The sequence below is a fragment of the Electrophorus electricus genome, chromosome 19 (genome assembly GCF_013358815.1).
Source record: "Electrophorus electricus isolate fEleEle1 chromosome 19, fEleEle1.pri, whole genome shotgun sequence".
NCBI classification, from domain to species: domain Eukaryota; kingdom Metazoa; phylum Chordata; class Actinopteri; order Gymnotiformes; family Gymnotidae; genus Electrophorus; species Electrophorus electricus.
Genome location: NC_049553.1, coordinates 10,367,056 through 10,394,487, shown reverse-complemented (window position 1 = coordinate 10,394,487; position 27,432 = coordinate 10,367,056). Strand labels below are relative to the sequence as shown.

The 27,432-nt window shown below is 45.3% G+C and overlaps 3 protein-coding genes across 14 annotated transcripts in view; 2 read left to right on the top strand and 1 right to left on the bottom strand.

The window, feature by feature from the left end:
- Positions 1 to 12,315, top strand: part of si:ch211-200p22.4 (phosphatidylinositol-binding clathrin assembly protein) — a 37,314-nt gene extending 24,999 nt beyond the window's left edge. For 3 of the 9 annotated variants that reach the window (XR_003410723.2, XR_003410726.2, XR_003410728.2), the window contains 8 exons: positions 5 to 105; positions 2,804 to 2,914; positions 4,891 to 5,022; positions 5,720 to 5,750; positions 5,918 to 6,053; positions 6,629 to 6,655; positions 7,368 to 7,629; positions 8,473 to 12,315. Coding sequence is in view for 3 of the 9 variants with exons in the window: in XM_035520053.1 (XP_035375946.1) it covers positions 5 to 105; positions 2,804 to 2,914; positions 4,891 to 5,022; positions 5,720 to 5,750; positions 5,918 to 6,053; positions 6,629 to 6,655; positions 7,368 to 7,424; positions 7,513 to 7,629; positions 8,473 to 8,487 (727 nt within the window). In the remaining 6 variants the exon portion in view is untranslated. The remainder of the gene's footprint in view (positions 1 to 4; positions 106 to 2,803; positions 2,915 to 4,890; positions 5,023 to 5,719; positions 5,751 to 5,917; positions 6,054 to 6,628; positions 6,656 to 7,367; positions 7,630 to 8,472) is intronic. The other 6 variants (XM_027011445.2, XM_035520053.1, XR_003410724.2 and 3 more) reach the window with 6 other exon arrangements.
- A 1,927-nt stretch (positions 12,316 to 14,242) lies between these two features.
- Positions 14,243 to 24,320, top strand: zgc:92429 (uncharacterized protein LOC445063 homolog). The gene is given in 12 exon segments (XM_027011485.2): positions 14,243 to 14,530; positions 15,203 to 15,252; positions 15,427 to 15,483; positions 15,603 to 15,757; positions 16,020 to 16,123; positions 17,151 to 17,203; positions 19,778 to 19,848; positions 21,004 to 21,106; positions 21,564 to 21,683; positions 21,979 to 22,041; positions 22,350 to 22,514; positions 22,516 to 24,320. Coding segments are annotated over 12 exon segments (1,164 nt in total). The 5' UTR covers positions 14,243 to 14,466; the 3' UTR covers positions 22,675 to 24,320.
- A 743-nt stretch (positions 24,321 to 25,063) lies between these two features.
- si:dkey-172j4.3 (diacylglycerol kinase delta) overlaps positions 25,064 to 27,432 on the bottom strand; it is a 58,845-nt gene continuing 56,476 nt past the window's right edge. For all 4 annotated transcript variants that reach the window (XM_035520047.1, XM_027011480.2, XM_035520046.1 and 1 more), the window contains one exon: positions 25,064 to 25,272. In XM_035520047.1, coding sequence (XP_035375940.1) covers positions 25,220 to 25,272 — 53 coding nt within the window. In that variant the 3' untranslated portion in view covers positions 25,064 to 25,219. The remainder of the gene's footprint in view (positions 25,273 to 27,432) is intronic.

The window sequence follows — 27,432 nt, the reverse complement described above, 5'->3', positions numbered from 1 at the left end:
ACAGCATGGCCCACCTCGCCAGCGACCTGTTTGACGTGCAGCCAGCTTTCATCCCTGCCATGCAGAGCGCCCCCTCCATATCCACAGCCACCAGTGCCTGGGGAGGTAGGGTCGCTCTCTGCCAGGACACGCAGCTCCTTCATGGGGCTGCTGCTCTACCCGAGGCCCTGGCTTCACTGAGGCCTTCCTCAAAGCTTTGGCTGTATTGTGAGATTACAATAGACCAGGCCAGTCAGTAGCTCTGGTGTGCAGGCTGCTCATTATTGGCATGGGTGAATGGCTTCCAGGAACAGCCTGGGGGTTAGGATAGCACCAGTGGTGGCAACTGTCCCAATACAGTTTAACACAAACTACTAGTGATATGTGAAATAGCCAGTAATTATTTAATTGGCATTAAAAATCAAGAGACGCAATAAATGACAATCATTAGTTGCCGCTCTAATGTGATCAGATAGAAGGTACAGTATGCATCATTAGATTAGAAACTGTTCAGAAAAATACGGTAATATTAGCAAACATACTACTAACATAAAAATGAGGAATTTCTCGAGAACTAAACATTGCTGGATGACCTCTCGTGCTACATACAAAGAAAACTGATGTTATTTGCGATGAGATTTTGTGCATGATGCATAGATTAGTTTATGTGGCATCCACGCATTTGTTAGAGCAACTTTAAAAACCCTGTGGGAGTTACGAATTTTTGCTTGTACGTCTTTTTATTTTGAGATGTGAAGCTGTTTTTATTTACGTTGAAAAGTATTTGAAAAAAAGCATTTGAATATTTAGTTGACTGAAGTAAAACATTTCTAAGCAAAAGAAGGCCTGCATTTTAAAAGTTAATAGTGGCCTTGTATCATCCAATTATAAATTAGGTATCAAAAGGAAAGGTCCTACTCACACATTACAACTGCCTAAAGTTCGCAGTTGTAAAGTGAGGTCATCTTGGCTCAGTTCACCAGAACCCTGCCAAAACGCGCAGCTAGCTAGCTAATTTTAGCAAGCCACTAGCTAAACAAGTTAGTTAGCTCAGTTGGCCAGAACCACTAAATTAACCTAGCTTCATAACAAGCTGAGCCACGTTAATGTTGGCTAACAGTTAATGAACTCTAGTGCAACTCTAGCGTTCATTAGCTTAGCTAGTTCAGCTAGCTTAGTTGGTACTATAAATGAAAAACTAGCCCAAAATACACAGTTCATATCTTGACTAGCTAGCTAGTCTAGCCATCTCAGCAACGTGTGGTTTCTACACCAGGGTTCTCAAATGGACTTTGTTGAAAATATATTTTCCAACAGGGGGGCTTAAAATGCTGCGTCTTGGGTAACTGCGTTCATCATTGTCAATAATATCAGATGTCCCTACTTTATTACTGACTGACTCTGCTTGGGGCGATAAATGACACACCCTTTAGGCATCAGATTTGAGGATGCTGATTGGCTAAATCTATGTGCATATCTTGTGTCTGCAATGGTCAGCAATTGGCTGCACTGCTGCTCTGACTTGGCAATATTGCCCCAGAAGACAGAAAGGAATGAACCGGAAAGCTAATTTCCTCCAATATTTTTTTATGTAGCACACGTTATTGTGCATTTTTATCACACTCATACTTAAAGTATGTAAGTAGTTAGTTATTATTTAGAAATGTAAATTTAAAAAATGCATAACAATTTCACCAGGGAGGGCTGTGCTCTAGCGCCATCTATTGGCCAGCGGCCAGTGGATAGCATGATGAAATCGCCAGTGCTAAAAAACGCAGTTGGTTTGTTAAATGAACATCATTCACCGCCACTGAAGCTCGTGTTTCTTAGCTACCTTTTCGGAAGTCCTGATGGCACCAGCCTGCTTACAGACAGGATTGTTTGATCTAACTTATATGTTAATGGATAGAAGCCCTAGGTATTAATGACGGCAGTGGTAGCAGGGATTGAAAGACACAGTGGCTCTGAGGACAGTGTGAGCCTGGGTGGAATGCAGGAATGTTGGATCAAGGGTCTTCTCTTCACCTGGACCTTTAAACAGGGAGCAGTCTCCGCAGTTAAGTGGTGACATCACAGCAACAGAGTTCACAAGAAACTGGATTTGAATTGAATGGTGGCAGTCATTCATTCATTCATTCTTTCATACCTTCTGTATCTCGTTCACCCATCCATCTGTGCATACGCGTTTCAAATGCTTCCCCTGGTAGAGAACTGGCAGGAGTTCAGTGCAGTTTGGCTGTGGGTGGGTTCCACCTGGACTGGGCGCGCTGCTGGTGCCCAGGCAAGCTGTGGAATGAGACCGGGCTGTGGGGTTTGTAGGGCAGCATGCAAGCTCAAATGCGGGTACACAAGTAGATTTACTCATATACATACACACACTCATGTACTCGTGCGTGTACACACACGTACACATGCTTATATAGTTGTACCTGAACATTTACACAGACACATGGCATGGAAAGAAAATGAAGAGGTAGTTAAGGAAGGTTAAGATTTTGAAGAGGGAAGATGGCTTTATCTCTTTTCCTCTCTTATTATATGGAATATATTCTAAATGAAATTGGAAACCAATTACAATAGGAATCCAAAGTCTTTAATTGTGCAGGTATGACTGTTGAGGGCCATGGGGTGACAACAGTAAAACAATGTAAGAGCGAAGACTAAATGTGTGTGCATGTGTGTGTGTGTGTGTGTGTGTGTGTGTGTGTGTGTGTGTGTGTGTGTGTGTGTGTGTGTGTGTGTGTGTGTGTGTGTGTGTGTGTGTGTGTGTGTGTGTGTGTGTGTGTGTCCGTCCCTGCACATAAATGTGTGATTTTGTTCTCAGGTCTGGAGAGTGGTGCTCCTCAGCAGGCAGCTCATATACCTGCTATGAATGTAGATTTTGATGCTGTGTTTGGGTCTCAGGCTGCCAGTACTGATGTGAAACCAGCTGCGGGTAAATCACCCCCTGGAGGCGTGTGTGAAGCATCTAACCCCAGCAACCTCGCTCACTGCTCTCTGAATAACTCCTACTGTCTGACAGCTAACCTCTCTGCTCCCGCACACTTCCATGGAATTCGGTGAAATGCTTCCTTTTACAGAACTGGGGACTACAAGAGCTATTAAAAATAATAAAAGCTTCAACTCCATTATCCTTTACTGCAGATGTCATTTGTCCTTTGTCACTCATAGTCTAACAGTATATGTTTAGGTGTAAATACTGCAGGTCTGTCATTATTTACTTCTGTAGGTGTAAACAAACGGGGCCTCATGTAGTGCGTTGTGTGTCTGCACACTGTTAAATCAGATGCTGTGAGTCTTCTATTGTATCCTCGAGCACCCTAGTGAAAATGTGAGGCGTTCTCTTGACATCTGATATCTGGTTAAACGCGGTGGTTCCAGCAGCATGTGTCGGGTCACTGGGCCTCGGCCCTGCCCGGGAACCTGCTCTGTCCAGCCTTCTTCAGTAGCCCAAGCCAATGCAGCTTCATTAGCTGCCGTCACTAAGCCCACAATGCTCAGTGCTCGTTTGTGTGTGTGCGCTGTGAGAGAGCGTTATCGCCAGGTTGGCTACTTGTAGAACAGTTCATTTGCCTTTGCTGAATGGAAAATGTTGATGTTGACGGCATTCGGCAGAGCAGAACAACTTGCATGAGGTCAGTGAGGGACTTCTCCTTTAATGAGGTTATGGTAATGATTTTTACATCAACAGCCTTGTGTGGTGAGGAAACGCTAAGAAGGCCTTGCCATCTTTGGAATGTATTGAGTGTTAAACTCCAGTACCTTCTTTGGCTCTGGGAAGTTTTGTCAGGGAAAACAGCATCTCGCTCTCGCTCTCTGCTTGCACTCTTTCTACCCCCCCACCCCCGGAACTTACAGCTGTGAACAGTCTGTTGCAGTTTCTCCATCCTCCGCACACATTTGCAGTTTTGTGTGTGTGTGTGTGTGTTTGTTTGGCGGCGGGGGGGTCTGCTGACTAGCACTTTGTCCATCTGTCAGACGCCTGTCACTTCAGTCCTCATCCAAAAACCCAACAGATGCTGATGGACTCGGTTCTCGCTCACCCCACTGATCTGACACTCTTCTGTCTCTCTCCTATTTATCCATCTCCACATTTGCACTTCATGCTACTGGTGTCCAGAGCTAGTGCTCTCTCTCTTCCTCATTTACACTCTTGCTTTCCTACTCTCTCTCGCTTGTTCTCTTGTGCTCCCTTGCTCACTCTCTTACTTGCTCTTGCGCTCTCTCTCTCACTTGCTCACTCTCTTACTTGCTCTTGCGCTCACTCTTACTTGCCCTTGCGCTCTCTCCCTTGCTCGCGCTCTCTCTCCATCGCTCTCACACTCACAGCCTTTTTCTTGCTTCTTTATTTCTCCTCACTATTGAGTACCATTAGCTAAATGGCTAGTCAGGTCTCTTGTTTACAGAGGGAATTGCTGAATTACTTTGTGCGATTGACACGTAGAACGGTAGCAGTCATCCCTCTGGGTAGCTGTTGACAAGCACTGTGAATCTGTTTTATGGCTCAACCACAGTGGCTCTATATCGGGCCTTTAAGATGGACCCAGAAATAGTAGGGGGGGGTGTGCGCGCGCGTGCCTGTGAGTGAGAGAGCTGTAGTTCCTCCAGCGGTGATGGTACTTTTTGAAGGCTTTAGCCCTTCTATGCTGCTCTAATACATTTCTGTTCCTCTGAAATGCTGTGCGTCTGTGCACCGCCTTGCTGTAACCCTGCAACCCTGCCTTGCTCAACCGTGGTAGTAACACTGCTGTAAACATGTCGGTGCTTTCTGCTGTCTGTCTGAGCTCACGTTCTCTGCTCTTGAGCATGGTGTCTCTGGGCATGTTTGTTCTGCTGAGACGGTCATCAATACTTAACAATACTTTTTCACTCTTTCTCCCCATCCCCCACCCGTCTCTCTCTCACCCTCAGGGTTTGATGTGTTGGGAGACTTGTTGAAGCCCACGCTCCCAGCCCATAGTCAGGGTCCTGTGATGGCCCCTCCCACAGGAGGCAAACTGCTGGCTAACGACCTGGACTCCTCCCTGGCCAACCTTGTCGGCAGTGAGTCTGTGCTCTCTCCTCCTCTCAGCTACGCCAGGAGTGGCGCAGGAGCGGCCTCCGCTAATCTCCAGTTTTCACTTTCAATGTCAAGCATGCACTGGCTTGTTCCTCTGTGTGTCAAGCACATGTGTGTGATGTCATGAACAGTGCTCATGGACACAGATTTGTGTCGCAGCCAACAAAAGCACTTTCCACTTTCCCAGTACCTGCACGTGCGGCAGGCTGTACACCACATCCACATAGCTGAGTACACCAAGCCAAACGTTATCACCTTACAAATGCACGGTCCTGTTACAGGAGCATATTGGGAAGCTTACACAATGACCAAAAAATTCCCCCCCCAACACACACACACACACACACACACACACACACACACACACACACACACACTGCTAGAGTTTTATGATTTTCCCCAAGTCCGGTATCTCATGTGGGGTCCAGTCACTAATTTTGCTTCACAAAGTCTCCAACAAGTAACTGAGGATGAATGATGACTCCAAGCTCGTCACCCCCTGACACTGTTCTGGAGTTTGGTAGAGCGAGTAAGATTCAGATTAATGAAAGATCTTTTGATGTAGCTTGAAGACCTATCACCACTGTGGGCCAGGAGTATCGAGTGATAATCGAGTTTTACTAACAAATCTGTCTGTCTCTCAATCTCACTTTTTCCTCTCTTTTCTGTGGCATATGTCAGATCTGCACTTTGGAGGATCAGCAGTCAAAAAGTGAGTAGCAGCTCCACACAGTTTAACCATACAGTTTTGTCGTCTAATGGATTAATTCTGTTATTGTGGAGCCTGTGCATTACATACAGTAGTTCCACTGAGTGGAAAGATTCTGTCAGTCCTGAGCATTTATTCTCAATCCCCCACACCCCCATGTGTATGTGCAGGCCAGATATGCAGTGGACACAGCCTGGGGAGAAGAAGCTGACTGGTGGCTCTAACTGGCAGTCCAAAACCATGAGCAGCACGACTGCCTGGAGCCCTGCACCCATGCCGCCAGCCCCCATGCCTGTGCCACACATGGTAGGAACGCACACACGCACAGCGTGGATGCACGGGATTTCTGCCTTCTCTAGGTTCACAACCCTGGGCCAACATATGGTGAATGGCCAGAATGATTAATCATGTCTTAGAAGTCTGTCTTACTGGAACACAGCCAAAAAATAACAAGTAGCAATTTATTGCAAGGGGGTCCAGATGTTGTTTTGGAGTTTTGGTCCTGTGTAGTCGCTGTGCCGCAGCAAATTTTGCTTGAAATGGCAGAAATATGGAGACCGTGCCAGTGGGGTTGTATTCGCATACTTGGGCCTCTCCCGGGAGCAAGTGGCACTGTGACCACTGTGGGAACGGATGTACATCAGTGTCTGTTTAACTGTGTGCTTCAGACTAACCTGCCTCCTCTCCTCTTCACTCTCCCTCTGTCTGGCTCTCTCTCTCTGTCCTTACCTCTCCTGTGATGGACACCACTTAATGCCATTTTCCTTGTTTTTACCTTCTCCATTCTGCCCTTTGCCCCCTTTCTCTCTGTCCCCCTCATCCCTTTCTCTCTGTGTCTCTCTGTCTGTCTCTGTCTCTCTTTTCCTGTGTGCATAACCCAGCAGAGTGGAATGTTCTATACTGGTTATGTAAGTACCCAAATGTAACGGAGCAGTCGGCATTATAATCCCTAGGGCGCCACTTAGGACTTTCCTGAACACAAATACACATACACACAGTCACTGGAATAGGGCTCCTCTTTATCCTTCCCATCATGTGGGGTCCCATGGTCTTCAACCTGCATCTCCCCCCTCCCGCATCTTAAAAACAGCAGTCGTGTGTGTGTGTGTGTGTGTGTGTGTGTGTGTGTGGTTTTTGCTGTATGTGTGACCATGTCCTTGGCCCTGCTCTCTCTACCCCTACGATGCACTGCTTCTGTTCGACTCGCTGCGTTAGCCTGTAGCCCCTGGCCCCTTCTCCTCCCTGCCTGGCTCGGTGTCTCTGCACTGGGACTATGAATCGGCGTCTTTTGAAGCTTGCCTCAATGTGAGATGCTGTATCTCCGCATATGGGGCTCTGTAGTCCTATATGCAGGCAGCCCAGTGAAGGACTAATGCTGATGTGCGTGTGAGGGGGCGAGAGCTTGGCCTTGGTGCTTGACGTTGGGTGGGTGTGGCAGAGTTCTGAGGCGTGAGCCCCCCCTGGGATGGCATGCAGGAGCAGGAGCCAGGCATCAGTGGCCAGTCTCACAGTACTTACAGTAGTGCTGACGCTATACCGGGGTACGGTTGGAAGGCGATGCCCATGATGTGTGCATGTGTGTGTAGCATCTTTGCTAATTTGTCCTGTTGTGTCTGGCAGACCCCGGCCCCCATGGCTTTCCCCATGACCACACCACAAGTGCCTGTGTATGGGATGGTAAGTACCAAACCCCTGATCTACACACTTCATAAGACAATTGAACTGTTTGACTGTTTGACTGTTTGTGCGCATCTGTGTGTGTCAGGTTCCGCCTCAGATGGGTCAAATGGGAGGCGTTCCAGTGATGACCCCACAGCCTGTGCTGTATAACCAGCCAGTCCTCAGACCCACCAACCCATTTGCTCCAATTCCAGGAGCTCAGGTACACCACTACGCCGCAGACCAGCCAGGTCTCCAGACCAATTCGTGCACTATTCCTGGAGCTCAGATTCACTCTCTCTGTCTCACATACACACACCACGAAGACCCACCGTCCCTTCAGGCACATACACTTAACCCACTGAGTTCTTCTCAATATAGACTCCTTGTCTAAAGTATTTTAAGTTCCCCTTGCACTATTTCTAGCCTCTCTCTAGCATGAGTCAGGGCTTTGGTGTTTGCTCCACACAGAGTTCCCAAACCTCCAGCGTCTGATTAAAGGTGCTCTGAGCTTACTTTAGAAAAGGTCTTTTTATAGACATCCGCTCTGGCTGATCTTATTTATTTGTTCAACTTTATGCCAAAGGAAATGTAAAGCTGTGTTTGCTGTTAAAATGCTTCCTGTGCTGGTGGAGACTGAAAGCTGCTCGTGGGCCAGCAGGCTGGACGTGAATGAGATGCTGACTCGTGTACCAGCTTCTATCCTTTATGAAACAAATTTTTAGTCTCTTTTATTTTTTTAAGATCCCTGCATGTTCCTTAGGATCAAACTGCTTGTAAACGGGTCCCTTTCAAACTAATCTTTCTGTATCAATAGAAAAGTCCATTATAAAGAAACATCTGAGCTGTCGTCCCTGATTTTAAATGTTTCATTATGTCCATGTCCATAATGTAATATTGTACCATCACCAATCCATTTTGAAAAACATTAATGCCAGACTTTTAGAAACTTCTAGAAGTCAAAAATAAATAAATAAATAAAAAAGTACTAAAATACGATTTTCAGATGTTAAGCAGATGTGAAACCTGTAGGTTTAATCCAGTTTCTTGTCTGTCTCTGGTGCAGATGCAGTTTATGTAGGACTGAGCAGAGGAGTGCCAAACTGGACAGCAAAAACCCCCAGCAAGCTAGAGATCCGCAACACAGCCACCACCCAAATCAGGGAGCCGAGGAGGGGGGCGGCGAAAGAAAGAGAGAGAGAAAGAAACGTAGAGGAGGAAGACAGGAGGAGCATGAGTGTATTGTGGTCACGACTGCTTACCTCATCATCTGAAATGGCTCTCACCCACGATCACAGGATGTTAACATAGCTTGTTAACATGACCTATTTTTATTTTTTATCCTGATCATTTATTATTTTTCCTTTTTTTTTTTTTCTCTTTTTTTTTTTTTTTTTTAATATATACATTTTTAAAATTCTGTTTGAATCATTTTTGTCTTCAGATTCTAATGTCAAGGAAGGTTCTATTTTGACGTGCTTGGCGAGGGATAACTCCAGTTTGTCCTGTCTTTTGTAAACCATGCTCAGAGGCAGCTTGGTGCGGGTGTCCAGCCAGCCTCAGCTGGGCTGCTCTGGCTTGCTCCTGTCGCACCACGCACGTCGCCTCACCCATGCCACAGCTGCTCACCGACGAGTCCCCTATGCGGCGCTTTGCTTTCTCTTTTTCGCATAGGGCCCTAGTGTCAGTAGCTCTGGCTTTCGCCTCCTCCCACCGCTCGGGCGGCTTCGAAAAGTGCTTCTTTGTAATCCGCACGTTTGCAGTTTTGCTCGCTGCCTGCGTGTGCTATCAGGCAGAGAAGTGCGATCTGGAGTGTGCCTGTACGACCTGGCAGCCAGTCCAGCTCTCAGTGCTTTGCCACAGCCACTAAAGCCCCAGCCAGGTCACAGCTGTTAAGCACATTCTTTCTGCTTTTTGGGTTTGGTTTATTTGCATTCTAGTTGTTTTTATGATTTTGAAAGCAATATTTTTTTTAAAATGCCACTATGCGGTGAAGCACAGCTCCTCTCTGCTTTCATTTAAATTGCCAGATTAACAGGAGGTGTGATTTCATTTCTGGATGAACATATGCCGCCTCATTCGCACTCCCTCAACTACAGCACACAGACATTAAAACACTCTGGCCCTGGGGAATGTAAAGAGGAGTTTCTGCCAGTGTTGCTAACTGAAATAACTGGCAAAAAACATGCCATGCTTTCTCCCATTTCTTTCTTTTTTTATTCCTGCTTGGATAGTGCAAAACATTCACAAAGTGTGAGTATCGTCATGCAAGCTGCGGCAGAGAAGCCGATAAGGAGCAGGTCCCTGACGTGCTCGTGAAAGTCTCTCCCCAAAGCCACTTTCCTCCCTCTTCGGGCTTTGGGACAGTGTGCAGGGCGGTGCGCTCGCTGGGCTCACGCCTCCCCGTCCACCTCCACCGTGGCTGCCTCCATTCTGGCACTCTTAACACTCTGACGCTTCATTGACTTCCTGATGCTCCTTCATTCACGTCCCTGGAGGAGGGGAGGGGAGGGGAAGAAGCGGGGTTTCTCAGGACCGCACGGCTCTGCACAGGGTAACGTCAAACCCACACATGCAAATGGTGCGTGTGTGTGTGGGAGCCAGAGCGAGACCGCCCGCACACGGACAGTCAGGCTGAGTGCTGATCACTCAATGACCAGGCTGCTGGGGGGTAGCCATTTCATTGTTGGCTTTATTTTATTGTGGTGGTTTTGCTGGTCTACCTAAATACATGGACACACGAATGCACCAGACTGCAGCCCAGTACACAGCAGAGGGAAGGGGCATGACTGTTAAGATGGCTCCACTGTGCAGTGCTCATTAACGCAGAGTGCCTCTGTTCCTCATGGAGGGCCATGGACAGAGGAGAGGAGTGGGGACTACAGGAGGGGTTGTGTGTAAGTGCGCGCTGAGTTTTCCCCTCTGGAGCAAACCTACGACAGCCCTCAGTCAGCCTCCCTGCAGACCACCTTCACTTCTCACTGTGGAAGGGTGGGTGGGTGTTTCAGGTATGTTGGTGTTGCTTCCTAAATGTGGTGCAACACCAAGTGTCGAAAGGGCCAGGGAGAGACAAGCCTGCAGCAGTGGACTGTTCTTCCTGCTGTTTATAGTGCATGTGGATGGAGGAATTGCAGAGCTTTCTGTGCAGTCTGCTGAGGGCTTTAGCAGGCTTGTATGTTCCAGCCTGTGTGTATACACATGCTTGTGAATATAGGTTTCCATGGTGATCTTCAGAGCTTTCAGGACTCCCCTGATTAGTTTTTCTTTCTTTCTTAATCAGGGTGCCTTTTGGCACAGAGGGCGATGAGCATGGTGCTTCGTGTTCTCCTGTTGGTCTCTTTGTTTTTGCAGCATGGGTAGATGTCTGGCTCTCTTACTCCTTTGCTCTTTTCTCTGCTCTCGTTTTTGCATGGAGTCGGAGCAGTCGTGCCGGTATCATGGGCATAGTAACGTGTGCTTGCTGGTTTTGTCAGGAGAAGGAACCCTGGTAGCTTGGCTGTTTCCTATGTGTGGGTGCATGGTCCGTGTTGGGTTGATGGGTTTGTTTTTCTTTTTGTGTGTGTGTGTTGACTCGTCTCATTATCACGTTTGTGATGACAGGCCAAAGGTCAAAGGTAATGGCAGTAAAGTCTGAAAAAAAATTTTTTTGCAAAGTACCTTTTACCAACCAGCTTATGTCATGAGAGACAAGATGTCATTAAGATTTAGCAGAACTTGCCATATCATGTAGCTATTTTTTTATAAAGTACTTGTTATAGCACTTCTTACACTTTTGTTACTGTGGTTCCCACTAGTGGTGACTATCAGCAGTCTCACCACATATTTGTTGGTCATAGCAAGTTGTTTGGATTTAGGCTTATGCTCACTGCTTACATGATAAACATTTTAGCAATGGTCTGTTCATTAGGTATTTGAGTTTTTCTAATGGATCAAGTTTTACTCTTCTTGGACCTACACATACACAACCCTGAAAGTGGGTTATAATTGAAATTGAGCAGATTTTCTCTCTTGCTCTCTCTTCCTCTCACCCCTGCCCCTTGTAAGACTTGGCTATGGGCTGATGCAGTAGCTGTTGGCAGAGTTCCTCCAAACCTTGGTTGTGAAATCCCGCTTTCACCCTGAACTCAGTGCTAGGCCTGCAGCCCAGAGGCTACAGCCAAGAGCCTGACAGCCGCCAGAGCCGCTCATCTGCTGTGGGCACTCTGCTTCCAGAAAGCCCCCCCACGCCTCTGCCTCTCAGCCGCTCAGCCTCTGGAATCCTCAGCTGCACTGGAGAACTCTATAAGTAGAGTTCTGTTACAATCGAATTCACGGTGTCTGGGAAGCTGAACCGCATGTGGGTCTTCATGGGTCTCACTGTGTGTTCGTGCTCTGGAGCGAAGGCTAGAGGCCTCTTTTGTGGAAATGTACAGATACACAGGGACCTTCTCACCTCAGTCATCAGGGAATAACCTTGGGGGTAGTGGGGCTATCATTTTTGTCTAACTTTTTATTTTTTAATCTTATGTGGTTTTTGGGCATTTTTCAATTGCTGCCTCGCATATTATGTATATACCCATCTTCTGCAATGTATTGTTTTATTCCTTTTTTAATTTGCCTTTTGTTTTCTAAGCTAGAGATATTTGCATTATATATATGGCTATATACACAAAAGAAACACTCATCTGTATGTGTTGGCCCTGGGGTGGGAGGCCTGTTTTTACAGGTTCATCAATGCCAAACGAGAAGAGGAGAAAACACCATCCAAATGTTTGTGGAGTACCCCTTTGTATATTTTATTTATTTATGCAGAATATAAGGATTTTAATAAGCATGGTAAATACATATCACACCAAATCATGGGCTTTTTGTTTTATTTCATTCTTTTCTGTTTTTATCAGATGAAATAAAATAATTTTGCTTTCCTAAATTGTTTGTTGAATGTTTTACTTCTGTCATTTAAATCATAACTCTTCAGTTTGAAATAACATTCTATAAAACTACAAATCGGAAGTGGGTAGTTGCACATGATTGGGTGGTCATGGGTAGTCCACCTCCCCCTTATTTGAAATTGCACTTGGATACTATCAGACTGCACTTATTGTTGGCTCTTTCTTGCCCACATTTTCCAGACTTTATTGGGGCCGCACTTTTCTCAAAGCTGTGGTGTCCATTTCTGTTCATCCTTCCCAGAAACCCCAGTAGCTGAAGCTGTGTTCTAGCTCTCTGAGGTTAGGTACCCAGAGCACAGAACAGTATATCAGTGGTTGGCTCGTGTAAGAACCCCGATGAATGCCCTTTTAAGGCCACAGGAAGATTTGTTTGAGAGCAGAATGCAAATCAGAGATTGCGAGATTAGCAGAGTAGGCCTGAAGTCTGCTCGCGCTTCTCTCTACCTGACTGCAGGTTAAATCTGACAGGCTTTGAGTCTTTTGGGTCTTCAGTTCATAACCTGGAGAAAGCGAATTTAGATTTTCTATGAGTTACGGTCCCTGTTCTGGGGGAATAACAAGCCGTCTAGGACGGGTAAGAATACAACCCAGAGCAGACCTTCTGGTCCTTACCCCTTGCTGGAGACCAAGAGTAGTTTCTATATAGACTCACTAGCACAGTGTCTTGTGCAAGGGTGAGAGAACTTAGTTATTACAGGGTTTTTAGACTCCCAAGTGACCATGTCATAACAGCATTCTCATTCTCCATGCACTTCTCAAATGTTCCCGGCTTCTCCGTAGTTCATAAATGCTCAAGTCCCTCCTACTGTGTGTTTTGGGGGACCGTAGGGATCCTGTGGGACATCACTTGTTGCACTGCCGCACCTGAAAATGGTAGAGGGCCCAGGCGCAGTCCCGGAGCCAGTAATTGTTCCAGTCGTCCCTAACGGAAGCCTAAAAGGGTCTCCTCCGAGGCCACCCAATGAAACTGCCTTCCTGAGATCAGTGGGCTAGATAACACTGGTTGGAGCCAATGGCCAGCTGAAGCTGGTTTTGTTTAAACAATCTTGTTTTCTATGCCTGCAATTAGATGCTCGATTCAGGACCAAGATGTGTGATGTGATTTCGTTCTAGATAAGTTGCTCTGTGTTGTTTGTTTGATCTTGCATGTGTTAATGTTTTTTTTCTATTTGCCATGCTTGGGAGTCAACATTTTGGAATTCCTTGTATTGTTTGCAAAGTTCTATGGAATATGGTGCTTTTTTGTTGAGTAAGAAAACTTGTGGATGTAATGGCCTTTTCTGTGTATTTCTCTCTGTTTGTTTTTAAAAAAGCCTAGTTTATCAGTGGTTGGCTGTGCTAGTCTCATGCAGTATACATTTTTTGTGCGTTTTGCTGGTGTTTGGGGGGGGGCTAAGATTTTTTTTTTTTGTTTGGGTTTTTTTTTTTTTTTTGGTTGTTGTCTGTATCTGTGATGCAAGCTGTTACCATGAATCATGAATGAATGCCTTGTGCTCGCGCTCACGAATTTCTTAATAAAGAACTTTTTAACATTTGGGCTCTTCATTGTTTTTGTTTTTCCTCAAACATCATAACAAACTCAGTAAAACGTATTAAAATGTATGGTAAGTTTATACATCTTTTTGCTGCTGGGTATCAGTATTGTCGGTTCTAGATGTCTTTTTGTGCTGATCTAGAAGCAGATTTCCACACAGATCATCAAAAAAGCTAAAACAGCATCTGAACTGGCAAAACAATTGAAAGCGTCTTGTTCTTGTAAAACTGGAATGTGATTCGTGACACTCACACTGTAATAGTGCAAGGAGACGTGCCCTTGCCCCTGCGGTAGGCATCAAGTATGTCAAGCTCTTCAGATAAAATCCAACAGCTGTGGATGTATTAATAGCCCCCATTCAGACAGTCCTCTCCACCGCTCTGGAAACCTCCCCCCTCCACTGTCTTTACTGTGACTCTTTCTGGATCCTTTCTCTCCTTTTTGGCAACTGAAAGTTCTAGAGTGTTAGGAAGGTGGCGTAAGTCGTCTTTTAAGTTCCTGTGGCCAACCAGGAGAGGAACACGACTGACCGTTCCAGGACTGAGAACTATAGAGTGGCTGTAGAACCGGAGGAATACCTACTGGTCAGAGCACTATGGCTTTACTGTGCTATAACAGAGGTTGCGGGGGCAGGTTTGATGAAGACACAAACTCAGATGGTAAGCTCTTTTTCCATACTGTTCATGTATTTGCTTGCTTACTTGCCATCCATGATAAAGTTAAAACAATTTTATTGTATGGGTTTAACGACTTGAAGCCTAGACAAATGATCAGTGAGCAACCTTAATAAAATAACATAACTTATCCTCTTCACTGAGATTTATATCTTTTCTGCTTACCTTGCAGAGACACTGAAGGTTTAGAGTAAAGCTAACCCACATGTGTTAGACTGCACCTCTCAGAGATCAGCTCACAGCAGGCTCTAGTATTCTTTGGGTCAGACTAACCACCAGTGTTCATTGTGAACTTGTATTATTAAGTTGTCTTCAACTATACATTGGGCTCTATCAATATATGCCAGAACTACAGATGTATTTCTTGTATCTTTTTAAATGTATTTTTCTGGGGTACAAAAAAATGAGGTGTTAAATTGTCCAGCATGTTTGTGGAGGGAGTACTTGGAACAGCCTCAGTCTTCCTCCCAGCTGTTCCACAATGTCTCCTGTTCTCTTCCCCAATTGGCTGCCTCAGTTAGGGACAGCTGGGTAGAAAACCCCCCGTGTGTGACGCAGGGAGACAGAGTCTGATGGGATGTAGCAGAGACCGGGAGACGGCCTACAGCGTGGCACTAAACATCTCTCTCCTTCTTCCCCCTTATTGTGCCCTTGTAGATGCATGCCATTACCACCCAGGAGTGCCGATCTTCCACGATGCTCTGAAGGTGAGCTCTCAGCGCCGGACGTACTCTGACTCGTCCTGATGTTACGCAGTCAAATTCTAAGTGGGGAGTCCAACAACTCTTCTATTCTACATCACTGAGCCTCTGATCTCGTTTGCAGCATAACAAACACCGTTGATAGTGTAGTTACCTCATGCTCGCCCTCTGTCTCCTCAGGGTTGGTCCTGCTGTAGCAAGAGAACAACAGACTTTTCTGAGTTTCTCTCGATTAAGGTAAAATATTCAGCCCCCATAAAAAGGTCATGCAGATTCAAGTAATTATACATCATTGGGACTGTCCATTGCTTCCCCTTTTGATTGACGCTGTGTGTGGCCTATCACATGACCTTTAGGGTTGTGCCCACGGGCGCCACAGCAACACGAAGCCCGAGGATGCGCTGAGACCGGAGGTTAGGACTGATAAAGGTGACATGAAGCTCCACAGCAATGAGGAGATCATCTACAAGGGCCCCAAATCTGCTGAGGCCATGGAGAAGCAGAGACCCAGGTACACATTACACACACACAGTGTACATGATGCAGTCTCTGTCTCACCATTGCTCTGCTTCTAGACTGCTATCTCTCACAGCCCCTGTGTGTCCTCCGAGAGATTCCCAGACTGGTAAAATGCCACAAAAGCACATCCAGCATCCAGCGACCTTTCCCAGGTCCTCTGCTGGGTGTTGAATTTAAACCTCCTGTCACGGGTGCAAGAATAGCTCCCATTCCTCTGAGGCTTGTCTGAATTGTGTGTGTCTGCCTTTCACCAGCTCAGATGAGCCCAAGGTCAAACTGAAAGTGAAGGTGTCTCCTGCGCTGACCCAAGTGCTGGACAAAATGGAAGCCAGTGAAAGACAAAAGGAGGAGCAGATTGGTGAGTGAACGGCTCGCGCCAGCCTGCAGTACACAGATGCGTCCGGTGTGCTCTCAGTGTTCATTGTCATCCAAGCAGCCCAAACTCTCCATCTCTCCTCAGACTGCCTTCTCCCAGCTTGGTTCTCGTGAGCCCTTTCTCCTGCAGTCTGTGAACCCTCTGTCCTGCAGAGTCTGTGAACCCTCTGTCCTGCAGAGTCAGTGAACCCTCTGTCCTGCAGAGTCTGTGAACCCTCTGTCCTGCAGAGTCTGTGAATCCTCTGTCCTGCAGAGTCAGTGAACCCTCTGTCCTGCAGAGTCTGTGAACCCTCTGTCCTGCAGAGTCTGTGAACCCTCTGTCCTGCAGAGTCAGTGAACCCTCTGTCCTGCAGAGTCTGTGAACCCTCTGTCCTGCAGAGTCTGTGAACTTTCTATACTGCAGTGTCAGTGTGCCCTCTGTCTTGCAGAGTTTTGTTAAGCTTTTTCTGATATCCCCAGTACAACTTTTTCATGTCTAGCTAATAAGGTGTATCAGGTGTTGTAGAGGAAGGAAACCCAAGCATGCAGGCTCACAGCTTCCCAGAACTGCGACTGCAAGTCACAGATCTAACTGCCATAGGAGCACATCCTTCCTGGCAAGCTCCAGAGACAGCATGACGACTCATCCCTGCTCACTCAGGGAGAGAGACAGGGCACTGCGGAAGCAGTGTACCCAACAAGACCGGAATGGCATACAGTCAGGAAAAGCTAGTAAGGGCTCAGACACACGGCCATGGTCTCCCAGCCTAAAATGCATTCTGAGCATAATACTCCTTTAAGGTCTACACGTTTTGTGTGTCTGAGTCACTGTGGAGAACACACAAGAGCATGAGCTCTCGTTTATTCGCTCGCATGTTTAGTGGTTGCAGCGCCACTGTAATCATGGTGTCATGGCTGCAATCTGAGGTGGAGACACAGAGCCTTCCTTTGTCCTTTTCTCCATCCATGTCCCTCACTTTTTCCTGTCATGTGACCAGTCCCTCTGCTGGTTCTTTTCTCTGTCTCTGTAGAGAGCCAAGTCGTCTTCATCGGGACGAAGTGCAAGAACACAGGTTGCAAAACTGTAAGTGTTTTTGAGGAATGCATGTCTGCAGGCCCCTGTGTGTGTGTGGGGGGTGTGTGTGTGTGTGTTTTTGGGGGGGGTGTGTGTGTGTGTGTGTGTGGGGGGGGGGGGTGGTGTAAGAAACTGTATAATTTCCATATAGTGTGTGACCTTTCCATGTAGGAGCATAAAAATCCTTTGATTAAGAAAACCTCACATGCTTAAAGTCCAGTGTCATATAAATGATCTAGGATCAGTGTCATCCGGCTCCAGTGTCATTAATTCATATGATATTTTTGGAACAATTTATGATGTTTCCGGCAGGTATCAGTCCAGCCCCCATTAATGCCATCTTTGGAGTCCTACCTGAAGACAACACTCTTCCTAGTTTTCCTAGAGTCTTTATTGCTTGTGTGACTCTCCTATGTAGACATCTCGACCTTTTTAGAGATGTTTTGTTTACATATAAAGTCTGATGTACATTAGGAGGGTCCACCAGTACCTTTAATAAGATATTCAGAGAGAATATTGTTTCCTACAGTCCCAGTGTAATTCAAAATTATACACCAAAGCAGTGGAAAGTACTAATCAAGTTTATTGTATCTTCTTCTTCTTGTATATATTCACATTTGTTAATTTCTCTCTCTCTCTCTCTCTCTCTCTCTCTCTCTCTCTCTCTCTCTCTCTCTCTCTCTATATATATATATATATATATATGTTTAACACAGAGATAACACTTTATTGATCCCAGTGGAAATAACGGTGTCACATTAGCATATACTTACAGACACAGAACAGGGAGGGCGCTGTTACAGAAATAGCATTACAAGAACAGTGTGTATCTACATACGTGACATTTACAGCATCTACAGGCATTGCACTAATACAGGTCTGAGGATTACCATAATATTATTACCAAGAGTGGCCTTGATCACACTACTCGGTCTGAAGTGTAGAATGAAGGTGAATGGATCACAACAATAAGCGACGGAGCACCATGTATATCAGTGTGTATTAATGTACTGTAAACATGGATCAGCACAGTTCAGAGTGCAGGAGTTCAGTAGCATCCCTGCAGGAAGGAGACTTGCTGTATATTCCTGTTGCAGTGCAGTGTAAAGATCTTAGCTGGCGTTCTTTAGCCTAGCGCCGCTGTAGCAGTTTTTCCACCATTACAGGGAATGCGGTGCATTGTCTATAATGGTGAGTAGTTTACTGAGGGTCAATTACTCTTCCATAACGTCCCGTGTCCAGCTCGACTCCTACAACAGAGCCAGCCTTCTTCATCAGTGTGCTGAGTTGTTCCGAGCTCTGCGTTGTATGTAGTACAAGCATTACTCTGTCACTCTTCTCTACTCCTTTAACATGTCATGCCTGCATTGGTTTTGTTTTTTTTATTCCCTGCAGATCCTGTCAGTATCCTGGCAGTATACTCTGTAAAAACAAAAGTAATAATAATAAAGCTAAATGTTTAGGGAAAGCTCCCAGAGTCAGGCTTCAAGCTTCAGGATCTGTTTATCTCCAGGTCAGCCTTCAGTGAAATGCCTTGCGTGACCGTCGGCATACAGTATGAAGTATGAAAGGTTTGGAAATACCTTTCAGATATGGAACAAACTGACCATTTGCACCCCCCAGTGGTGAAAACTGCCAAAGCATATTTGCCCCCAACCCCACCCCCCCAACATAATCTGTGGGTGTAACATAATCTGTGGGTACACTATAAACAAAAAATCAAGATGAAATGGATCTGTGCAGATTTGATTGCCCTTTGGTTTTCAAGAAAAGGATTAAATATATTTGAGGCAAAAAGTCTAATTTGATAGGTGTCTAAAAAAACCCAGAGACATTTCTCAAGTCGCTTTGAGCCCTAAAGAACACACACATCCACCAGGTCTGGGGCGTTCGCACTACAGCCAAGGCGGCAGGCGCACACTCAGCCAGCCCCTCCTGCTGCAATAGGCCTCTCCGAGGGAAAGATATTGGTTAATAGTGTGAAGGTAATTGACTGTGCTCTTAAAACCCCAGCGTAAAGCTGTCGGCTAACTGCTTATGAACGTGTCCATTAGCTTGAGCTTGGGGCTGATTTGTTGCATTAGGTTCACAGTCCTCTTTATTTAATTGTGTGTGTGTGTGTGTGTGTGTGTGTGTGTGTGTGTGTGTGTGTGTGTGTGTGTGTACACGTACTGACTCAAAAACTGCCAGCACAAGTCCTCTTGAGTTTGCTTATATTTTTAGAAAACATAAAAGAGTTTATTGTCTTTCCATCTGTGAAGACTGTACATAGTAAAAAAAAAAAACAAAACTGCTGAGACATGGTGGGCTGTTTTTATATATATGCATAGCAATGTGTCAAAGCATTTGGTTGTGTAGAAATGCTGAGTAACTGTTTTATGTACTCTGAGGTTTAGAGGCAGTCATGTAATGGGCTTTAAAATGTGCTGATTGTACAGTGTATGCACAGGTGTGGAGGCAGTAAACAGAAGGTGATTTATAAAAATGACTCGTGTGTGTGTGTGTGTGTGTGTGTGTGCGCGCGCGTGCGTGCGTCTGTCTGTCTGTCTGTCTGTCTGTCTGTGTGTGTGTGTGTGTGCTTAGCTTTATCAGGGCCCAGGGACAGATGCTGAAATTTGTACATACCACCCCGGAGCTCCAGTCTTCCATGAGGGGTGAGATTCCTTTACTTGATAAAGTTGTGAAAGTTATGAATTAAGAATGTATTTTCACACAAGGTTATAGGTCAGCTCATTTAATGTCTGCAAAACCTCAACAGACCTCCATTTTGTGAAACATCTTATAATTAAGATTTGTATTCTGCTATCGGATATTAAGCCTGGTTTTCTGGCTTCATTGTATTTTAATAACATTCTAAGGTATTCTAAATCAACACTCATAACTGGTTATTAGTCAAAATTCAGGGAATACTCTTTATAGACATGGATTTCTTTCATGTTTGGTCATATCAGTATGTATTGGGCAGGTTTTTGTATTGGATATGTTTTGTATCAGTATGTTTTAGGTATTGTTTTTGATGTGACTTGTGCTGAATGAGACCAGTGGTGAACGAGACCAGCATGTGTAAAAATAAATCTACAGACCAGGCCAGGCTATAAATCATATTCATATCACACTACAGACCAGGCCAGGCTATAAATCATATTCATATCACACTACAGACCAGGCCAGGCTATAAATCATATTCATATCACACTACAGACCAGGCCAGTCTATAAATCATATTCATATCACACTACAGACCAGGCCAGTCTATAAATCATATTCATATCACACTACAGACCAGGCCAGGCTATAAATCATATTCATATCACACTACAGACCAGGCCAGGCTATAAATCATATTTCATATCACACTACAGACCAGGCCAGTCTATAAATCATATTCATATCACACTACAGACCAGGCCAGTCTATAAATCATATTCATATCACACTACAGACCAGGCCAGGCTATAAATCATATTCATATCACACTACAGACCAGGCCAGTCTATAAATCATATTCATATCACACTACAGACCAGGCCAGGCTATAAATCATATTCATATCACACTACAGACCAGGCCAGTCTATAAATCATATTCATATCACACTACAGACCAGGCCAGGCTATAAATCATATTCATATCACACTACAGACCAGGCCAGGCTATAGCCGGGTATATGCAGAAGAGGCAGCCGCACACAGCTCGATTGGCGTGATTCGTTAAAGACCCACTCTGACCCAGCAAGGCCCTGCTCTGACCCATCTGCTAATGACTTGTTCCAGCACACCCGCTAACGACCCGCTCCGACCCACCCACAGATACAAGTACTGGAGCTGCTGCTGCATTAAGACGGATGACTTTAATGCTTTCCTCGACCAAAAGGGCTGTACCACGGGCAAGCACTGCTGGATCCAGAAACAGGTGCCACCTGCTCCTGTTATGACTACAGCATCCAATGCCACTGCTATAAGGATTCTACATGACTTGCTTGATAGGGATACTGAGACAGTATTATATACTGTACATGCAAGTGCAGTGTTTGTTTTGCATTCAACCTTTATGTGCTATACACAGTGGAAGTCAAGTACTTCCTGCAGGAGAAAAAAAAAGCCTTTTCTTCCTCATAGTTCTTATGCTTGCTATTCTCCAGCTGTTGAGCTTTTGGCTTTTGGAGAACACAGTGTGTGTGAACTGAAGCCTTAAGACCTGTTTCCAAAGCCTTCGTCATGACTCTTAAAGAAAGGCTTCATCCAAGAATATATAATGAATACATAATGGCCCCTAAGAAACAAACCCCACTAAAGAACAGAGTCTGCACTAAGAGGCTTTTAGTATGGCGGATGACTCGTTTGTTGCACTCGTTGCTTTTGGCCGACAGGATAAGAAGAAGGTGGCGTGTCGGCATGACTGGCACCAGACAGGCACCCAGGTGGTGGTCACCATCTATGCCAAAAACGCCAATCCCAAGCATTCCTACGTGGAGGCCAATTGTACAGTGGTGAGTCTGTGACTTTTGCCCATGCCCATCCGTGCAAGAGTGGTGGACACTGCAGGATGAGTGAGGAAGCCCCACTAATAGACAATATTGTCTGCTTGTGTCTGGAATGATGTGGAAATCAGTGACTTAAAATTGAGACTTGTTAAGCTCCTTTCAAAGGTGTTGCAATCATTTAATGCTCTGGAGTGATTTGCTGGCTATTCAAGTCATTTGCATGAATGTCATCTGTGAACATCATGGCAGTAATGTGTCGTGTGTAGAGAGAATGAAATGATCTCCTCCTATTCTGTCCCAGCTGACATGTCACATTCAGTTTGAGAACAACAAGGAATTGCACAAGGAAATACATTTGTGGGGGGTAAGATCTCTCTCCCTCTCTCTCTCTCTATCTCTCTCCCTCTCTCTCTCTCTCTCTCTCTCTCTCTCTCGCTCTCTCTCTCTCCCTCTCTCTCTCTCGCTCTCTCTCTCTCCCTCTCTCTCGCTCTCTCTCTCCCTCTCTCTCTCTCCCTCTCTCTCTCTCGCACCACACTATAGCACCAGATAATAATAATAAGAAGAAGAAGAATTAAAAAAACAAACCACTACGATACAAACATGGCTGTCTGGCTGTGACCAGGCCTGAGCAGTCAATCGGGGAGTGAGCCCCGCCTCTAATATCTCCTGCAGGTCATTGACCCCAACTGCAGCTTCGTCAGCATGGTGCCCACCAAAGTGGAGATGACCCTGAGGAAGTCCGACGCCGTGGCCTGGGCCAAACTGGAGGACCCCAAACACAAGCCCGAGCCAGAGGTCAGCGATGAGCCTGCCGGCACGGAGGAGGCCAACGCCCCCCCCACCGTGGGACATCTCAGACGATGACATCAGCGATTCCGACTGGGATGACACGGATGACGAGGAGGATAAAGAGGGCAAGGCGGAGAAGGAGGAAGAGGAGGAAGAGGAGGGTCCACCAGCACTGGAGGAAGCTAAACCCGTGCCTCTAGACAAATAGTGGATGTGTTCTGTCCAAAGAGCTACTGCAGTCACTGGCGTGCACTTCTTTTTAGAACGGACGACAGGACATTTCTGTACACTCAGGCACTGACGCTAAAGACCGTTTACTCAGTTTTGTATTTCTAGAGCTAGTTTAGGAAAATAAGAACATTATCATTTTGTGTTCAAAGAGGACAGAGAAGTCTTAAATCACTGCAAAACATTAATAATTAAATCATTTTGAATATTACCAGTAGGCTGTTGCAATATGTGTAAAAAATTAAATAAATAAACAATTTAAACAAATGTCATCCATAATGAATTCTGGTGAGAAATGTCAACAGAGTGATGATGAAATCGGAGAGCTGCATCGTCTAAGGTAATTATAACGAAGAAGAATGTCACACCAAGCAAACAGCATTGGTCACACTTTATTTTTGCTTCAAATTAACAGCAACAATCCTGAAATTGAGGTGTTAGCAGCCAAAGGACGGACCTTGAGTCTTGGAAGCTGGACTGCAACCCACATGGCAAAAAAACATTTAAATTATTTAAAAAGATAATTAACAAACTGTAAGAGTCAACATTAAACAGTACGCAATATTCTTGCCAATACTGTAAAATGGATAATAAAAAAAGATTTTTGATGCCTCCTTTTAAAAAATGAAATGAGACATTTTTTTTAGGGTCACAAACCCTAGTCTTTTCAATTATACCTTGCTAACATCATCAACAGACTGACAGCACGAGTGGCAAGATTTAGGTACTGGTGAACATCTTCAGGATGTGTGCAGACAGGTAACCCTGCTTCTGGGATTGCGGTGTTTAAGTGGCCGTCTTCAAGTTGCACTCAAATCATGTGTACATAATTTTTTTTGCTATTCAAGAAATACTGTTACACTTTGGCTCACAAATATCAATGGAAGAATATGTGTATTTATTCTTCCTTTATTTGGAAAACTTATATTGTACCATTTAAATTGCATCCAAAGAGAAGCTTTCAGTCCTTGGGTAAACAGCACACACCAGGACGTTAGGTGACACTTGGGTAAGGGTTAATTCTTCGGTTACTACAGGAATGGAATCAGTTTTCACACATGGATTAGGCAATAAGCAAATGTGAATATCTTATGTGTGAACATGAGATTCAACCCTACAGAGGGAGACACCGGTACATCGTTCTTCAACTCAGACAATATATTAGTTTTTTTTAATTATATGTCTTATTAGATATGCCATAAATAGAGATACATTGTTCATAATATGACTAAAAACACCTCAGAAGGAAATTTACATGAGTTTCAAGTTTGCGTTTTAAAGACTGCTTGTTTCCTTTCTAAAGTGCAACGCAATAAATTACCTTTTGAAATGTACGACACTGAGTCCCCCACCCCCAGTAAGACGTCTCAGAAATAAAAAAGATAATAACAAACAAACAAACAAAAAACAACAACAAAAGAAAAACCTAAACAAAAATCAGCTCACTGTAACCACTGCGATTTGTTGATGAACTTGGCAGAACTTTACACCACTGAAGCTTCTAGAACGGCTCACCCAGCACGAGTGATACAACAGCACGACTTAGCTGACAATCACAGACCAAAAGGATAAAAAAGGTTATTGTGCTCAGGGACTGTAGACTTGCAGAGCATGCGCAAAGCATCCAGTGTCTGAGTAAATCCAGCGAGCATTAGCTACTATGCTTTTCTGCTGATCCTGACAGGTAAGACAGAGCCACGATACATTCATGTTTTTGCACTTCTCCTTTAGAGTCTCTACCACGGCAGATCATAAATGTGTAGCGATCATTTTTGTTCCGTTAATGTTGATCGGTTGACGGCAGTATGCTTTTTTCTCGTCTTTTTTTCAAGAGAATGAAATTGTGTCTCATGGCTTTGAATGTGTCAATATATAAAGGAGATGATAATAATGAAATAAAAAGTAAAAAAATGTGTTTTTTTTAAAGTTCATTTCATGCACGGGAGGAGGCATCACATGGACTCGCACTAATAGGAACAAATAAGGAAAGCAAAAGGCTGCAGGGATTCTGGGAGATGTAGTCTACTGCCAGTGTCTGTTGCTTAGTATCACCAGGAGCACCACAGGCAGGCAGACATCGAGCAGAAGACATGACCAGAACATCAATGCAATGTGATGCCATGCCTTTCACAGCTGCTCTCACAAACGTGTGTGTGTGTGTGTGTGTGTGTGTGTGTGTGTGTGTGAGTGTGTGTGTGGTATATATATATATATATATATATGTGTGTGTGTGTCGTGTGAGTGTGTGAGTGTGAGTGTGTGAGTGGAGTGTGTATATATATCTATATAGTGTGTGTGTGTGTGTGTGTGTGTGTGTGAGTGTGTGTGTGTATATATATATATATATGTGTGTGTGTGTGTGTGTGAGTGTGTGAGTGTGAGTGTGAGTGTGTGAGTGTGAGTTGTGAGTGTGAGTGTGTGTGTGTGTGTGTGTGTGTGTAGCTCCAAATATCCCTTTCTCTGTGAAAGACAGCTTCCCATGGTGAGGTGTCACATGTGGACACTACAGCAAACCGTCCAGCTCCTCAATTGCCTGCAGGATCCGTTTCACATGCCCCACCTTTGATATCCCAAGATCCTGAGAGAGAAAACAACAAACAAGGATTTAAGGTGAAGAAATACGAATCTTTCTGGTAACTGATGCCCTCAGTGTAATAGTGCTCCCCCTACATGAAAATTCCTGCTTTCCCCAAAATATATTCTGGTCATTCTGGTTTCCTGGAGGTTTCAATGTTTTAGAATTTCATTCTATTTTATTTTCCAATAAATTTTCATAGGTCATAGGTCAAGAGCAACGTTACATTCAGAAGCACTCGCGTCTGTATTAACCGTGTTCTGAATGTTGTGGGCAGTGACGTGCCATCGTCCCCGCTGTAGTTTAGCACATGCAAAGCAGCGTGTAGACGAGTATGCACAGATAAAACACAACTACAGATCGTATGACCACAACACCTGCCATCACGCTATCGTGGAAGGAGCAAGTTTATTCTGAAAATGACTGGTGACAAAATTAAAATACTTGTCGAATTGTTTTTGCAGTTGCGGTAATATGCTACCATTCTGATGCCCTTCCATGCCCTGTGCTAGCTTCCTTTCAATTTAGAAGTGCTCAAAATAGTTTAAAAAGTCTGAAATGTGCAGAAAATATGCTTTTTGGAAAAAGAAATAATAAATATTCCTTTATTATCCACATGTTCAGATGTGAAGTGCAATATTTCCTCTAACTGGATGCATGTTGGGGTAGCGGACAGAACGGGGTTTGTGGTCTGGAGGTGGTCCTGCAATCCTGCTGTACCTTCAGGTCCTGCCTCTGGAGCTGAGGCAGCTGCCAGCCCTGGATGTCCCGCGCCAAAAACCTCTCCCTGTATTCCCCTAACCCCAACGAGTCCAGCCACGTGCCTACCTCCTCCGCACCCCATCTCTCTGCTAGCCCCCCGAGAAGACACGCACGCACGCACACACACAGACACACACACACACACACACACACACACACACACACACAGATGCACAACAGAATGATAAACACAGACCCAACATCACAGAAGCTTGCACAAAGACTGGTTGGCACTTCCTGGAGTGAAAGTGAAGATTTGGGACCGTTGGTCCTTTTCTAGTAGGGTTCAGGTTGAGAGATGAAAACTGTTCACTGTTGGACCAGAGCTAAGCTTCAAACTTGCAACTTTCACTCCATTAACTGCCAGTGTGATTCACATAAACACCACCAAATGTGACAGAAAATATTATCATGCCACAGAGAAAACATTGTAGAATAAGGGTTGAAGAGTAAGACTACAGATCTAGGATCAGTTTTTACCTCTCTAATCTTAATGAACACAGTTGTTTGAAAGTTGCACAACTGACCCTATATCAGCATTCTTACTTGGATATTAGATACAGGAAGAACACATATGCAACAGCAATGAACAAGATAGGCTTTTGAAAAATGCAACATATACCGCGAAATATCAGCGAAATGCAGGTCAAGCTTCTAGGAGAGCCATGTTCACCAAGTACTACCTGACAAAGCTCACAGGCTGTAACAAAGAGCTGGTATTATAGAGAGCAGAAAAGGTAGCTCCAACGCTGGGCCTGGAGCCTGCTGCCTGAGGCCTGCTGCCCGATGCCTGAGGCCTGGAGTCTGGGGTCTGGAGTCTGAAGTTTGGGGTCTGGAATATGGGGTGTGGGGTCTGGAGTCTGGGGTTTGCGGTCTGGGGTTTGCAGTCTGGGGTCTGGAGTATTGGGTCTGGGGTCTGGAGTCTGGGGTTTGTGGTCTGGGGTCTGAGTATTGGGTCTGGGGTCTGGGGTTTGCGGTCTGGGGTCTGGAGTATTGGATCTGGAGTCTGGGGTCTGGAGTCTGGAGTATTGGGTCTGGGGTCTGGAGTCTGGGGTTTGTGGTCTGGGGTCTGGAGTATTGGATCTGGAGTCTGGGGTTTTCGGTCTGGAGTCTAGACTATTGGGTCTGGGGTCTGGAGTCGGGTTTGTGGTCTGGGGTCTGGGGTTTGGAGTATTGGGTCTGGGGTCTAGGGTTTGGAGTATTGGGTCTGGGGTCTGGGGTTTGCAGTCTGGAGTCTGGGGTTTGTGGTCTGGGGTCTGGAGTATTGGGTCTGGAGTCTGGGGTTTGCGGTCTGGGGTTTGCGGTCTGGAGTATTGGGTCTGGGGTCTGGGGTCTGGAGTCTTGAGTCTGGAGTCGGGTTTGTGGTCTGGGGTCTGGGGTTTGCGGTCTGGGGTCTGGAGC